Source organism: Heliconius melpomene, chromosome 13, assembly GCF_056956725.1.
Source record: "Heliconius melpomene rosina isolate 202511_hmr_F chromosome 13, ASM5695672v1, whole genome shotgun sequence".
In the NCBI taxonomy this organism is placed as follows: Eukaryota; Metazoa; Arthropoda; class Insecta; order Lepidoptera; family Nymphalidae; genus Heliconius; species Heliconius melpomene.
The window spans coordinates 9,087,541-9,102,192 of record NC_140401.1 but is presented as its reverse complement, the minus strand read 5'-3'; the positions used below and the strand labels follow the sequence as shown (position 1 = coordinate 9,102,192).

The following is a 14,652-nucleotide window of genomic DNA, read 5'->3' as shown; positions in this document are numbered from 1 at the left end:
CAGACAAAGTGTCTGTGTGTAGAATACTCTGTATGAGATCTACAGGCGTGGACTGCCACGTTGTTCAACATGTTATTAACACATTTTGGTGTTGATTTTGTATCAGCGAGGAAGGTATTAACAAATAATAAATTGTATCGATTTTAAAAGCATCAATATAGAGCCTATGTCTTTTTAAGTATAAAAGACTTATTTAAAAAACATATAAATTGCATTATATGAGTTCTAATCAAGAAAATAATATTATATTGAATAAAATTATAATATAACCGGGGAAAAATCATTACTTAAAATTATAATTATTAATTTATATATTCATATGAACCTGAACATAGACCTAATAGAACGTGATAGAAGAAAATAGCATAAGGAGCCTAGTGTTAGGACACTCCACTCCTCATTTCCTGTCGAATTTTAGAAGCAATCCTGATTTGACTTGTTACCAGAGCGAAGAAATGAAGAATTGATTAACTATTCCCCCGAGTAAGAATCGAACACAACCATCGCGTTTACATTAACACGTACGTGCCAATGCGCACGCCGGCCTAAATCTACATCTGATGTCATCTATACAATTTCTATTTGATTTCAATTTTCAATTAAATGTGGATACATACTTTTTCTTTTTTTAATAATTTTCTTAAAGCCTACTTATTTATTTTAGATACTTTTTGTTATTTCTTCATTTCTTCTCAAATCACACTAAACTAAACCAAAAGCAAGAAAAACAATCTAGATTACATATTTGCTGTAATCAAAGTTATAATACAAAATCACCTGCGGCCAGTACATTACATTCTCGTGAAACCCGTGCCATATTCTGAATCACATGACTAACAGCCGGCTCGACCGAGACGCCGATTAGTCCGCCGCGAGCTTCTCACGGTAAAGACGTCTTCTGTAAACTATACATTTATTAAACTTTTATTTATGTTATGTTTACAAAAGTATTCACTTCAATAACAAAAGTGATCGGTGAATAGTGTTGTATCCAAAAGGAAAACATGTGACAGATTTAACTAATCAATTCAGTGACAGTGCTAGTGATATATCGTTTTTGTGACACAATTTGAATATGGAAACACGTCACTATTGGGAGGAGAACGGACATCCCGTTAAATATGACAAGTAGGTTTTTTTTCATTAATATTTTTTTATAATTATTATAAAGCTTTAATTTATTTAATAGCTTATTGTGACTATACACTTTATGTAAAATTTTGTAAATTATTGTTTACAAATGCTATATTTGTTCTCAAGGTCGTTTTGTTTTATGAGTATTGTAGGATGTATGAATGTATCCTACAACACTTACTTTACTGTTAGATTGAGGTGCGTGTTCTTTATGTTTTTAATGAACTATCGATAAATTAGCCTCTTATTGGGAAAGTCTTCAACCATGCCGGGTAAAACAGATAAAAAAATATTACAAGACAAAGGAGGACATTAAACATGTTTATGGAAATATATCTTGTTAGTATCGAAACAATATATCGATCTATTATGATAAAACAAAAAAGGTCACTTCCTTTTGTAATTTAGTCCACTTGCTCTTAGTGGGATCTATTCGAAGTACGTAAAACATAAATAATTAACTATGAAATTTTACTACCATTGTTTTTGACGGTTTTTGTAAAAGGAGGAGTTTATCAAGTGGACTGGAAGTTACTTTCAACGTCTATTACCTCAGAACTTTTGACTAGGTGAACCGATATTGATAATTATTTTTTTATTTGAAAGCTGGTATTTCCCGTGTGGTCTCATTTTGTTAGTCCCATATTTGATCCATTTCTGACAATGTTATCCATGAGAAACTCACATAGGTCTTAAATTTGCATTAAGTACGTGCGCGACAAATGGGCGAAGAGCTCAACATCCCACCAACCGATTTCGATGATTCTTTTTTGTTATTGGAAAGGATACACTTCAAGGATTTAGGAGGATGAGTTTAATTAGGTTCTGATAGTTGGATCTGGTAAATCGGTTAAATTTTGTGCGAGATAATTTGGTTTTGAAGTAGCCATCTCTTTTGTTCGGGTCTCTTAATACACTTAATTATTTAGAAAATAAAGAAGAAAATGGCGTGTCATTAAGATTTTCAACAAAAATAAGTAATTTTGATGTGTAAATTTATATAAATATCTTCTATTTTTCTGAAATATCACATGTATTTTCCCCTAAAGCATTCCTTTAATCGTGGATCTGAAACATTGACACAGACACACAGAGCACAAGTGTGGGACTGAAAATGCGACAGGTTATGGGTTCGAAAATTTCCAAATCATTCGTTAAAGTCGACGAATATTTAATATTTTAATTTTTACGCTCTGGTACAACACGCAATGCATCTGGAATTTGGCAGAAACAGCGGGATGCAGCGTGAATCAAAAGTGCAAAAAAGTATAATGTATAACACTATTATTATTTTATTTTTAGGATACGGATAAGGATTTTTGTTATAACTGACTGACTGATATTTTTTACAATATTAAGAATACATAATAGAATACACTGATATATTTTTAAATTGACAATCTGCTAAATGCAAACGTGGGTAACAAACCAGGTCGTAAACAGTGAATGCATTTATATTTTGCTATTTAATAAAAAAATACAATGACATTAATGAAATGATATTTGGCTCACAAATATTAATTGATAGTTATCAATTATCATCTATACATATAATAAAATTGTAACTGGTGGCTGTCCGTACATGGAAGATGTATGAAAAGATCTATTTATTACTGGGGGCATTTTTTATTGCAATGAAACCCAAAACAATGATTTTTATTTTTTTCTTTGTTTATCGGTTCGTCTATGCGTTTGTGCACGCACGCTAATATCAGAACGGGCTCAACCGATTTAAATACAGTTTTCAATATTATATTTTGGCTAACTTCCTATAACATTTAGTGTTATTTTATTTAACTATAAAAAAATAACTTATTAAATTACAATATTAAAGTATTTGGTGCAAAAAAGTTGCTACATTTTTATTAAATTGGCATAAACTCTAGTTTTCAATGTATGTACCTATATAATTGAAATAGCGGGCGAAGCCGCGACCGAGTCGCTAATAATATATTAAATCAATGCACCTAGCGTATCGAATTAGAAGATTTTAAATATTAAATTTACATAATTTTCATCATTTGGAAAAGAATTAATTAAGAATTTAATTTCTTCAAACAGATTTTATTAAAAAAAGTCACACTCAAGCTGCCACATTAATTTATGTGTTTTTATGCAAAAAAAAAAACTATTTATAAAATAACAAAGACCTTGATGATTTTCTACATCCAACAATGTATAAATTTAAGTATTTGAGAATGTAGTTTAGCGAACTTTTATCATTCCTTATTCAATTATTTTTAATTATAAAACTATAGATGATGCAAGGCACTTTATCTATAGTCTTTAACGTTTAATAAATATCATGTGCACTAAAATGTGTTTTGGATAATTCCATTATTGTTATCGCGTATTATTGATAGTGTTGTGTAGGAGTAGCAGTTATGATATCATGGCTTTCTTTTTTTTAAAATTATTATAGCCCAACTTAAATATAAATTGAAACACAGAAATATTTCTTATAAAGTTTTAATTTTAAAAGATTACATTTTCTTTTTGTAATATTTTTTTTTATTCTGCATAGCATATAGGTATCTATTAATCAACTTAAATTATCAAATTATTTGAGAACTACTTAATTGAAAAATAAAAAACCCTACTAAAAAGTCAAACGTAGTCATAATATGTAATATATAAATCATCGTGTCTCAGCGCTCGACGTAATAAGACGTATAGTTGCTCACTATCTCTAAAACTGTGTTTTAAAATTGTATTTGTGTTAATTATGGCTCTTAAAGTATTAAGATCACTGCTTAATAGTTGTTAATATTAAATTGACGTTTTGGTTTACGTTTGAAACTTAGTGAACTGTGTTAAAGTGCTAAAACATAAATTTTATATTCCCTTAGAGTGTTAACCTAACAGCTGTTGCAATCACATCTACCCTCACAGTATAAAAACAAGGGGACGGTATTTGTGTGAAGTTGTAAAACCAGTACAATTAATTAAGTTCATCGTCATAGTCTGTCAGTGGCCTAGCGGCAGATACTATGGATTGAAATTAATAAACCGAAGATCGAATCCTAACAAAATAAAATTGTAGAATTATTTTTTAAATTTTATTTGATTCTTACGAAATATTTTAAAATGATAAATGAATGTGTTACTTGTAAAGGAAACATATTGGTAACTCAAAAAAGAATCAAATGTTGTAAATGTCAAGCGCACTACCACTTTGAATGTATTTCAACAAATAGCAACAGTACAATAAGTCGAACACAGTGGATCTGTTCGACTTGTGCCTCAGTTAGCCGTAAAGCCATTCAAAACGTAACAACATCTAAAGAGAAACAAAATAGCCCAGAGAATAGTACACCATTGGTAAATCCGACTTCTTCAATATCTAAGGAGTTGAGAGAAGTAATAACCAGCACATTAAGTGTTGAATTAAAAAAGATTCGTGAGGAGTTAAATGTTTTACAGAATATAAAGGAATCTCTAGAATATTTCTCTAATCTTTATGATAGCGTTAAGAAGGAATTAGACGAAGCTAAAATTGAAATCGTAAATTTGAAAAAGGACAACATTGAATTGAGGAATACTATTAGTAATCACAGTGGTGTAATTAATAAATTGGAGAGAGAGGCGAGAGCTACTAACTTGGAATTACACTGTGTGCCTGAATTTAAAACTGAAAATCTTGTAAAGACCGTTGAACAAATAAGTAAAGTTACAAACATTGAGATCGCCGAAGGTAGTATTATTAAATGTACAAGAGTTGCTAAACAAAATAAAATCTCATCTCGTCCTCGCACTGTGGTAGTAAAATTTTCAACTCCCCTTATACGTGATCGATTTATGGCTGGAGTCATTAACTATAATAAAAAAAACCCTGACAACAAGTTGAATACATCACATCTTGGAATTTCAGGAGAAAAAGCCCCCGTTTTTATAACAGAACATCTGACTTCGGCCTCGAAAGATATTTACGCAGCAACAAGATTGTTTGCCAGGGACAAACAATATCGTTTCGTTTGGTCGCGTAATGGTAATATATTCCTTAGAAAGACTGCAGCAAGTGACGTTATATTTGTGAAATCTAAAGATTTTTTAAAGACATTGGAGTAGCTCTTTGTTTTTTACATTGATATTTTATATTATTATTAACGTTTCAAATATTGTTTGATTTTTGGAACTATTTTTTTTTTGTTTATTTTTAGCTTAATGTCTAGTGATTTAAGAATTTTATACCAAAATGTAAGAGGTATTAGGACAAAGGTAAATGCAACCTATCGCTCTATACTCAATGATAATTTTGATGTGATTATCTTTACGGAAACATGGCTTAATAGCAATATCAATAGTAGAGAATTTATAGATGATAGATATGCTGTATATAGGAGGGATAGAGAATCTAGTAATTCAGCAAAATGTGATGGTGGTGGTGTCCTTATAGCAGTTTTAAATAAAATTAAAAGCTATAGAATGGTTGCTTGGGAAACTATCTATGAGGATTTATGGGTCAATTTAGTAATTGGGTCTGCAACAATTTCAATATGCGCGGTATATATCCCGTCACCCCTTAATTATGAAAAACTTAAAATGATTGTACAAAATATTGAAAGTGTATTTGTTAAGCAAAGTACAACTTTTATAATTGGTGATTTTAATATACCTTCACTACATTGGGTGTTAGATAGTAAAGATAAAACAAAATGTACAATGAAAAGCACCAGTTCATGTGCAGGTTGTTTAATAAAAGATTTTATGTCGCTTACAAATTTTTCACAACGTAACGTTATTAATAATGCTTATGGTAAAACATTAGACTTAATTTTTACTGGTACTGAAAATATTAAGGTTAGTTACAGCGACACTCACGTTAGTCCTGTTGATAATTATCACCCACCTTTGGATATATTTTTAAACGTTAGCTCAGTAGAAGTATTTTTAGAACCAAGTACTAGTTGCAGGTATAATTTCGTAAACGCTGATTATAAGATTTTAAACAATGAAATTAAAAAATTGAACTGGGAAGTACTACTTAATGAATGCAATGATATAGATGATATGGTCAAAATTTTCTATTCTAAATTACGTAATATATTAGAGACGCATGTGACAAAAAAACACAGTAAAAATTACAATAATAAATATCCTATCTGGTACTCATACAACCTAAAAAAACGTTTAAAAGAAAAAAATAAATACAGAATACTATTTAAAAAATATGGTAATCCTCTTGATGAGATTGAATTTAAAATACTAAGAGATACGTGTCAACATCTTATAGATGTAGATTACAAAAAATACATTGAGAGTGTAGAATTAAATATATATAAAAATCCAAAGTATTTTTATAGTTGCATTAAAAATCTTCGTGGTAATAAATGTGATTACCCGGCTTTAATGACATTGGACGACTGTTATTACACAGATGGAGAAGACATTTGTAATCAATTTGCTAATTATTTTTCCAGACAGTTTATTGAATACGATAGTTCTTTGAATAATGTATCTTGCTTTGATTCTGGTATTAATAATAATTCATCTTTATCTACAATTAACATAAGTGAAAATGAAATATTAAGCAAATTCAAATCTCTCGATATAAAGAAAGGACCTGGACCTGACAACATACCACCAATATTTATTAGAAGAACTGCATCAACATTGGTGAAGCCCCTGCATATCATATATTGTAGATCTATTGAAGACGGTACGTTTCCTATGTATTGGAAAAAGACAAGAATTGTGGCAGTTTTTAAAAATGGTAATAAAAAGTGTATTGAAAATTATAGGCCTATTAGTATTTTATCAGTTTTTGCCAAAATATTTGAGTCCCTTGTCTGTCCGTACCTAACTTGGCACATTAAACCTGTGATATCAGATAGTCAACATGGTTTTATAAAAAATAGATCTACTTTAACAAATTTAATATCTTTTGTAGAGGATATCGCGTTATCATTGGACTCTAATAAACAAGTTGATTGTATTTATACAGATTTGACTAAGGCGTTTGATGTTGTTAATCATAAACTTTTATTGAATAAACTTTATAAATATGGAGTACAGGGGAAAGTACTTAAATTGTTGGAAAGTTATTTACAAAATAGACAAATGAATGTAGTGCTTGGTGGTTATGAGTCAAGAACATTTTTTTTACATTCAGGAGTCCCACAAGGGTCTAGACTTGGCCCTGTCTTATTTTATATTTTTTATAATGATGTAATTACTTGTTTACACCATTGTAGTTTCTTATTATATGCAGATGATTTAAAAATATATAAAAAAATTGAGTCGGTGAATGATTGTAAGCTCTTGCAACAAGATTTAGACAGGTTTGCTGTATGGTGTTCTATGAATAGTATGAAATTAAATAACAAGAAATGCCAGAGTATAACATTTAGTAGGAAGACTTCTGACATCAATTATAATTATAAAGTGAATGGTTATCCTATTGAAAAAGTTACTCAAGTACGTGATTTAGGGATAACAGTAGACGCTAAATTGAGTTTTGTTCCACACATAAATGATATAATAAGTAAATCGTTAAGCATTTTAGGATTTATTATACGAGCTACTAAGCCTTTTAAAAAATCTAGTTCAGTTATTATTTTATTTAATTCATTAATTAGGAGTCATTTAGAATATTGTTCAACTGTCTGGAATCCATATTATGTAACACATAAAAACAGATTGGAACGAATCCAAAAAAGGTTTTTAAAATTGTTATCTTATAGAGATCATATCAGTAATGATTTTCGTAAGTACGATGACTTATTAAAACATTATAATATGTTAAAACTATCCCATCGCAGAGAGATTGCCGATCTTTGCTTTTTACATAAATTAGTATCTGGAAACCTTGATTGTCCGAAGATTTTAATTCAACTTCATATTATTACCCCTAAATCGAATGCAAGATTACGTACCCAAAATTTTAAAACAAGGTTCGCTAGAACAAATTTAGGCCTAAATGCACCACTTAATAGAACTTTAAATCTTTATAACAAATTAGCGCAAAAATCTCAATTTGATATTTTTAATGACTCATTACCTTTGTATAAAGCTCAGCTGAAAAAATATTTTATGTAACTAATAAGAAATTCATAACTGAGCTTACAATAATTATAATTATTATAACATTTTTTATTTAATTTTTTGTTTTAAGAACTTCAGTTTTGGTTTTGATAGTTTGTTTTTTTTTTTTTTGTTTTGTTTGATGTTTGGCTATTTTTAGTATATTTTTTTAAATTTAAGTATTATCTTTTTTTAGTTGTCTGTCTTTTTTTTTATAATTAGAACAATGTTTATGTTATAAGTTTAAATTTATATACCTGGTTAGTAGTTTTTTTTTTTTTTAATTATTATTGATGTTGTTTTTTTTTGTTAATTTAGATATGAGCAACAACTTTACTATACATGCAAAGTTAGCCTATAATTGAGACATACTTTGTATCAATATATTTAAAAATGTTTGTAACCATTGTAGTCTTAGTATGTAACGTTGGCTTCCTAATAAATAAATAAATAAATAAATAAATAAATAAATATTAAAAAAAACTATTAATATGTTCATGTTCCAAGTCTTACAACCGGATATTATCTAATTAAAAATGATTCAAAATATTTTTTTCCAAAAATAAAAATTTAATATAGATAATAAATAATTTCAAAAATCACATTCGAATAATTAATATTCGATTCAAATATAAAAATATTCGATTTTGAAAGTGATTCGTGGCGAAAGCGCGAGCCGGCAAAAATAACTGAACACGTGACGCCGCGACTGCACGCGCCGAACGCCGGCCTCCACACGCCGCGCGGAACGTGACCGCGGCACACACTCATACAGCCTACTTTATATGTATACAGGCGGACTATACGTCGTATAGTGTGGACTCTACTTTATTCGAATAGGTGTGATATACACTGTGACATATTTATAGGTTTATGATTATTATTAAAAGGTTATTTTGGTTTAAAAAACATTTAACAGTAAATTAACTAGGAAGTTTATATTCTTAGCAGTAAAATATATGTATTAAATGTAGTAGACTTAACTGAATTTCAACTGTGAAAAATAAATTCAAAATAAAATTATTTGTGCTTCTTTTTAAGGATTACAATGTTGTAGCTTTACGCTTTTCCCACCTAATAGGTAGAAGGAAAATGTGATAAAACACTGTGTTAAGAACTTTAACGAACGTAAATAGCTGAATTAAAATAAATTCTACCAGATCGCGGAAATCAAATTAATTTCAAGATAGCCCCATTTTATTCCCCATTTTATAGTTCGACGCTTGACTAGGCTTGCTACAACTTGTTTGATATAGTGAAAGAGTTAATACAGATAATAATAACGATGAGACTGAATATAATGTGTAAGGGGCCTACACTTGGCACAAACACTACCACAGTCAGCTCGCACACAGAAGCTGCTCAGCGGCTCACGTTCGAATCGCCTGACTCCGCCGGACTACTTGGTTGCGCATAATATTTTATTGTGTTTATTGTGACATGTATAGCTAAGAATGTCTTTTTGACTAAATAAATATAATGTATTTTATGATTATCTAATATTTATATCGATGTTTCAACATGCATCGTCTAAGTATAGAATTTGATTTCAGAAAATGAAGTTTCATTTATTAATATATATTTAAAATATTTTTTAACCACTAAATTGTCAGTTGACGAAATAATAAACAACCGTGCTGAAAATTGCGATATTAGTCGCAAAATGATGATGTTGTTATTAAATACTTAAATGGTAGTTCGTATTTTATTTGTAAAGAGCGCATGACTGGGACAGAGGTGAGGTTGTCGAGCATGGACGTAAACGTGATTTGTTTCTGTTAGTTTCCATCGAATATATCGAATAAGAATCTTTAATTGTAACAAAATCTAAATTAATAAATTTTCTAAAAAAAATTCTTTTCCAACAACCAAAAGTGTTCGTGTAAAAACTTATGCAATATTGTGAAATAAGATAAATTTTATTTTCATTGACGTAGCGCTTGACGTAGTCTGTACAAAAAACTAGCTTATTAAAACACACACATTTATGTACACAATATATATATATAAAAAAAGTAAAAATTAAAAAAATTATCAAACATTCTTAATATATAATTAATAATTTCTCTTCGAATTAAAAATGTTGCTTGGTCATTGTCCTTTGCAATGTCACTACAGCATACACGTGTCGCCGACAACTTGGCTGTTTGGCTCACGATCATTAACACAATCACGTGTAATTACGTCGCTCGTAAACATGTTTTTTAAGTGTCACATATGTATATCTACATATACAGTTATATATTAATAAAGACATAATATCCTCTCACTGCTGCTATATTATAATTAATTATAATTTTTCTTTAAATATTTTAATAAAAAGGGACAAAACAATGTTCCACATAATTTTTCTCTAACATTAAAATACAGTGTTACAGTTAAAACTTTAACACTCATAAAAAAATAATAATTTTTTTGGGCATTGCGGAACCTGAAAAAGTGACTTTTTTAATGTATTTTATGTACATGTAAATATCTATATATATATAAAAGGACTTGTCCTCACTGACTGAGGTAAGACGCGCGCACAGCCGTAACCGCTGTGCGTAGAAACGTGGAATTTGGACAGATGTTTACTTTCGTAATCTGGACATCCACTAAGAAGGGATTTTGAAAAAATTTAACCCTAAAGGGGAAAAATAGGGGTTGAAAGTTTGTATGGAAAAAAAATTAAATCGGTACCGATTTTTATAAAATTTGAAATTTAGATTTTTAAAAGTATTTAATTGATGATTTCTAGAATTCTCTCCCTAAGGGTGCAAATAAGGGGTTGAAAGTTTGTATGGAAAAATCTATAAAACGCCACCGATTAGTATAAAATTTGAAATTTAGACTCTTAAAATATTTAATTGAACACATGTTTCGTGGTTTATTAGAATTCACCCCTAAATACGCATGCGAAGCTGCGCGCGTCCGCTAGTAATACATAAAAATAGCTTTACCATTTGACCGTGGGGGCGAACCTACCTAGCCTATAATAATTTCTCATATTTCCTGAGAAAACAAAAAACTATTCAGCTTTACAATATTAAGCACCTAGTATAGATACACCGATATCTTCGTTACCGTGTTTTTTTGCAAAGTATTATTTTGCAAAAAATCACGCTATATTACAATGTGCAATAAAAAACACATATTGTAATAACAGTGTTAGAAAACGGAAGCGGTTAACGTTTTTTAAATAAACACGATAAAAATATATACCGTCTATATGTTTCCAACGTACTTGGACAGAGGTTCCACGTAATTACAATTAGTGACATGTATCACTCAATAACAACACTACACCTTCTTTCCTACCAGTCTTTTTCACCTACATCTACCCACTTTTGCACGAATATGCTAACAATAGGATATATTTACCGGTAGCGAGGCAAAACGCGACGTTGAGGTTCACCATTCAACAAGTAATGCCTCAAGAATTCTTAAGACTAGATTCCCTATTACTTACCGTGCTAGCTACGGGATTCAGTGTGAATCTAAATAAAAAGTATTATAGAAAAATGCAAACGCCTGATAAGAGGACCGAAACGATGATTGTATTTAATCTTTACGTTATTTATCCCACAATACGAATAAAAATAGAAGCAATGCTAAAAACAGCTAAGGTATACTTAGCTAGTCCATTCTCTTAACGATCTGCATCTGACCTTAGCGATTTCCTGGCTGCATGTATGTAGGTTCTTGGCTATTGGCCTAGGTCATGTTTACCGCCGCGCCGTTTATATACGTTAATTTATATACGTTTCGTATACATTTAACATCAATTATTATAATTAGAATCGCTCGCGACATTGTGCGCGTTTGAATAAAATATTATATATTAATAGAAATACCTTGTGCTGAAGAACATAAGTGATAAATATCAGTCGTTTATCCTCAAGATATAAGGGGTCGTAAGTTCAATAAATTGTGACAGTCGTAGTTAATACAAGCAGTTTTAAGTATATATAATTTTTTAAGTTAAGTTAATATAATATAGGTAATAAGTAACATATAATTTGTTCTAATAATAATAAAACAAGACAAGAGGCTATCGCTTAGCTGTTGGATCCAGAACCGGATACAGAAGGCAGTGTTACTTGAGACGGCGCGTATTGTGCGGCGGTTCCTCTCTCTGGAGCCCTAGCCACCGATGTTTTGGACCCTTGTCCCGCCCTCGGAAGAGTGGTTTTTTATATTTTTAAATGTATTTTGTTATAATAATTTATATTTAAAAATGTAAAATTTATTCACAAATTTAATAAAAGTATATTCTGTAAACAAGACAAATAAAAAAATGTTTCGTTACGAAATATCGTTTAAATTATAATGTTAAGTTGAAGTGAAAGAGCGTTGGTTTTTTAAATATAACAAAGAGGCAATAAGTGAAGACAATGCCAAAATATAATAGCCTTGGGCTACTTACATATGAGAATATGAAATAATCAGCTATTATTCATTATCTTTGTTGTAAGTGTTGTTTTGTTGGTTAAATATAGAAAATGGAGTTATATTTTACTAAATTCGGACACTAGATAAAATCAAAATGTACCTGTGAAAACTATACGGGGGCCAGTTGTAGCGCAGACGTACAAGTGTTAGACTGTATACATCACAGACTGTGGGTTCGATTCCCATTCGAGGAAATGAAATATGTAACATTTTGATTTCCTCTCCCTGGTAACGAGGCAACAACACGCAGTGCCTCCAGAATTAAGAAATCTTCAGAATTAAAAGTTGAGAAATATTTGATAATTAGCATTAGTTGTTCGGGCCGGCTATGAGTGCACTTGATTTTGTACTGCTTTAGACTGAGTTTGTACTATTACTGAAAGAAATTAAAAGAATCATTTCATTGTCACTTGAGTCTTCGTTTTTAGAAATGTTTACGTTATCTGTGTTATCCTATGTACATACTTTCCTACAGTTTGTCATAGAAATGTATTAACAATACACTTTGCTAATTGTATAACTAAAGCTGATTTCATAATTATAATAACAAGAAATAGTTAAAGTAAATAATGCACTATCTATAAATAATTTATAAATTTTATTCATAATCTGTGACAAAACACTTAATATTTTATCTTACTTAAACTACTATACTTACCTATACGCGTCTTTGTTAAATGTTATTTGTTGAAATTTATATTAAAGAAACCTTACGTAGGTTTAACAATTAAATTAAATCGACCTTTTCTCAGAAGTCCTTACGTTCAATCACGTGCAACCAGCCCGGTGAAGGAAAATGTCAGGAGAAACCCACATGCGCCTTGCGTTTAGACCACAAGGCCTTCTAACAAAATGTACAGATTAAATTTATAAATACTATGATTAATTGCATCAGAGTTATTATGAAAATATTGTTTATGGATGAGAAGTCATAAGTAAATGACTTTGAAGAAGGATTTCTCGGTTTATTTTTCATTCGTAATTTTTTGTTAATATTTTATTTAAATAATACTTTTTTACCTTTAAAGAATTTTAATTTAAGCAATTTAATAATTACTTAGAACAAAAAAATAATAATATTTTCGTAACAAAAAAAAAAACTAACAATAAAAAAAAAATAGCAGTAACATTAATGACATACAAAAGTAGTCCCTCCAACGCAACTGTCACTTCGCAGCTCGTATCGGCGACCGCGACCGCCGTTATCGAGTCGTTGCGTCACGTTCGCCTCGTGTCCCGCAACGTGAGCCGGCCGCACGTGTCTCCCCACGCTCTGCAGCTCTACAGTCTACTCTGATACATTGGTGTGATGTGATTAATACATTAACATACTTGTTTATTTAGTCCTTTCATCATATAGATAGGTAGGCAGAGGGAACCTAGTGTTAGACACCGTTCCCCTTTATTCGCCGAATTTTCGAAGCATTGACTGTTGAGTGTCAAAGAAATGAAAATGTTATATTTCATAAATAATAATTGATTTCTCCGAGTGGGAATCGCACCCACAAACGTGGCGTTCACAATCACAAGTTTGTTCCACTGCGCTACGAAGGCCTCATATTTTATAATTTAGAAATATATACCTTTTTGGGTATGTGCCTCCCAGTCGAGTCGTCGTCGTCGTCGAGTAGTCGAGTTACTTTTGCTTCAATTTTTAGTTTTGTAATTTTTTAATTTACTATACATAAGACCATCATAAAAATATCGTAAAGAGGATTTCGTTTGTTGAACTTAGAATAGAATTACATGAAACAAACTTTTACCACTTTATTTGATTTAATATCAATAAAATACTTGTTTTATTTATTTCCAATAAGGCTTTGCTCTACCAATAAATGCATAGAATGGAATTTTGGTAGATAATAATTTAGTGAGTTCTATGTACTGGAAGTCCATTGACTAGAACTTAGATTGTATTTTTCATACTATTTTGTATTACATTCCATAATTTGTGAATTTCCATGAGAATAGAAGAAAAAAACCGGATCTTGAAGCTTTATGAGTAATACAGCGGTTAAAGGCCACAATTAATTAAACATAAACCGTCTAATGCACTTCATG

General features: G+C 30.3%; 1 protein-coding gene across 3 annotated transcripts in view; it reads left to right on the top strand.

The window, feature by feature from the left end:
- Positions 1-844: 844 nt before the first annotated feature.
- cwo (transcription factor cwo) overlaps positions 845-14,652 on the top strand; it is a 29,513-nt gene continuing 15,705 nt past the window's right edge. For 2 of the 3 annotated variants that reach the window (XM_085196495.1, XM_085196494.1), the window contains exon 1: positions 845-1,128. In XM_085196495.1, coding sequence (XP_085052621.1) covers positions 1,076-1,128 — 53 coding nt within the window. In that variant the 5' untranslated portion in view covers positions 845-1,075. The remainder of the gene's footprint in view (positions 1,129-14,652) is intronic. The other variant, XM_085196496.1, reaches the window with a different exon arrangement.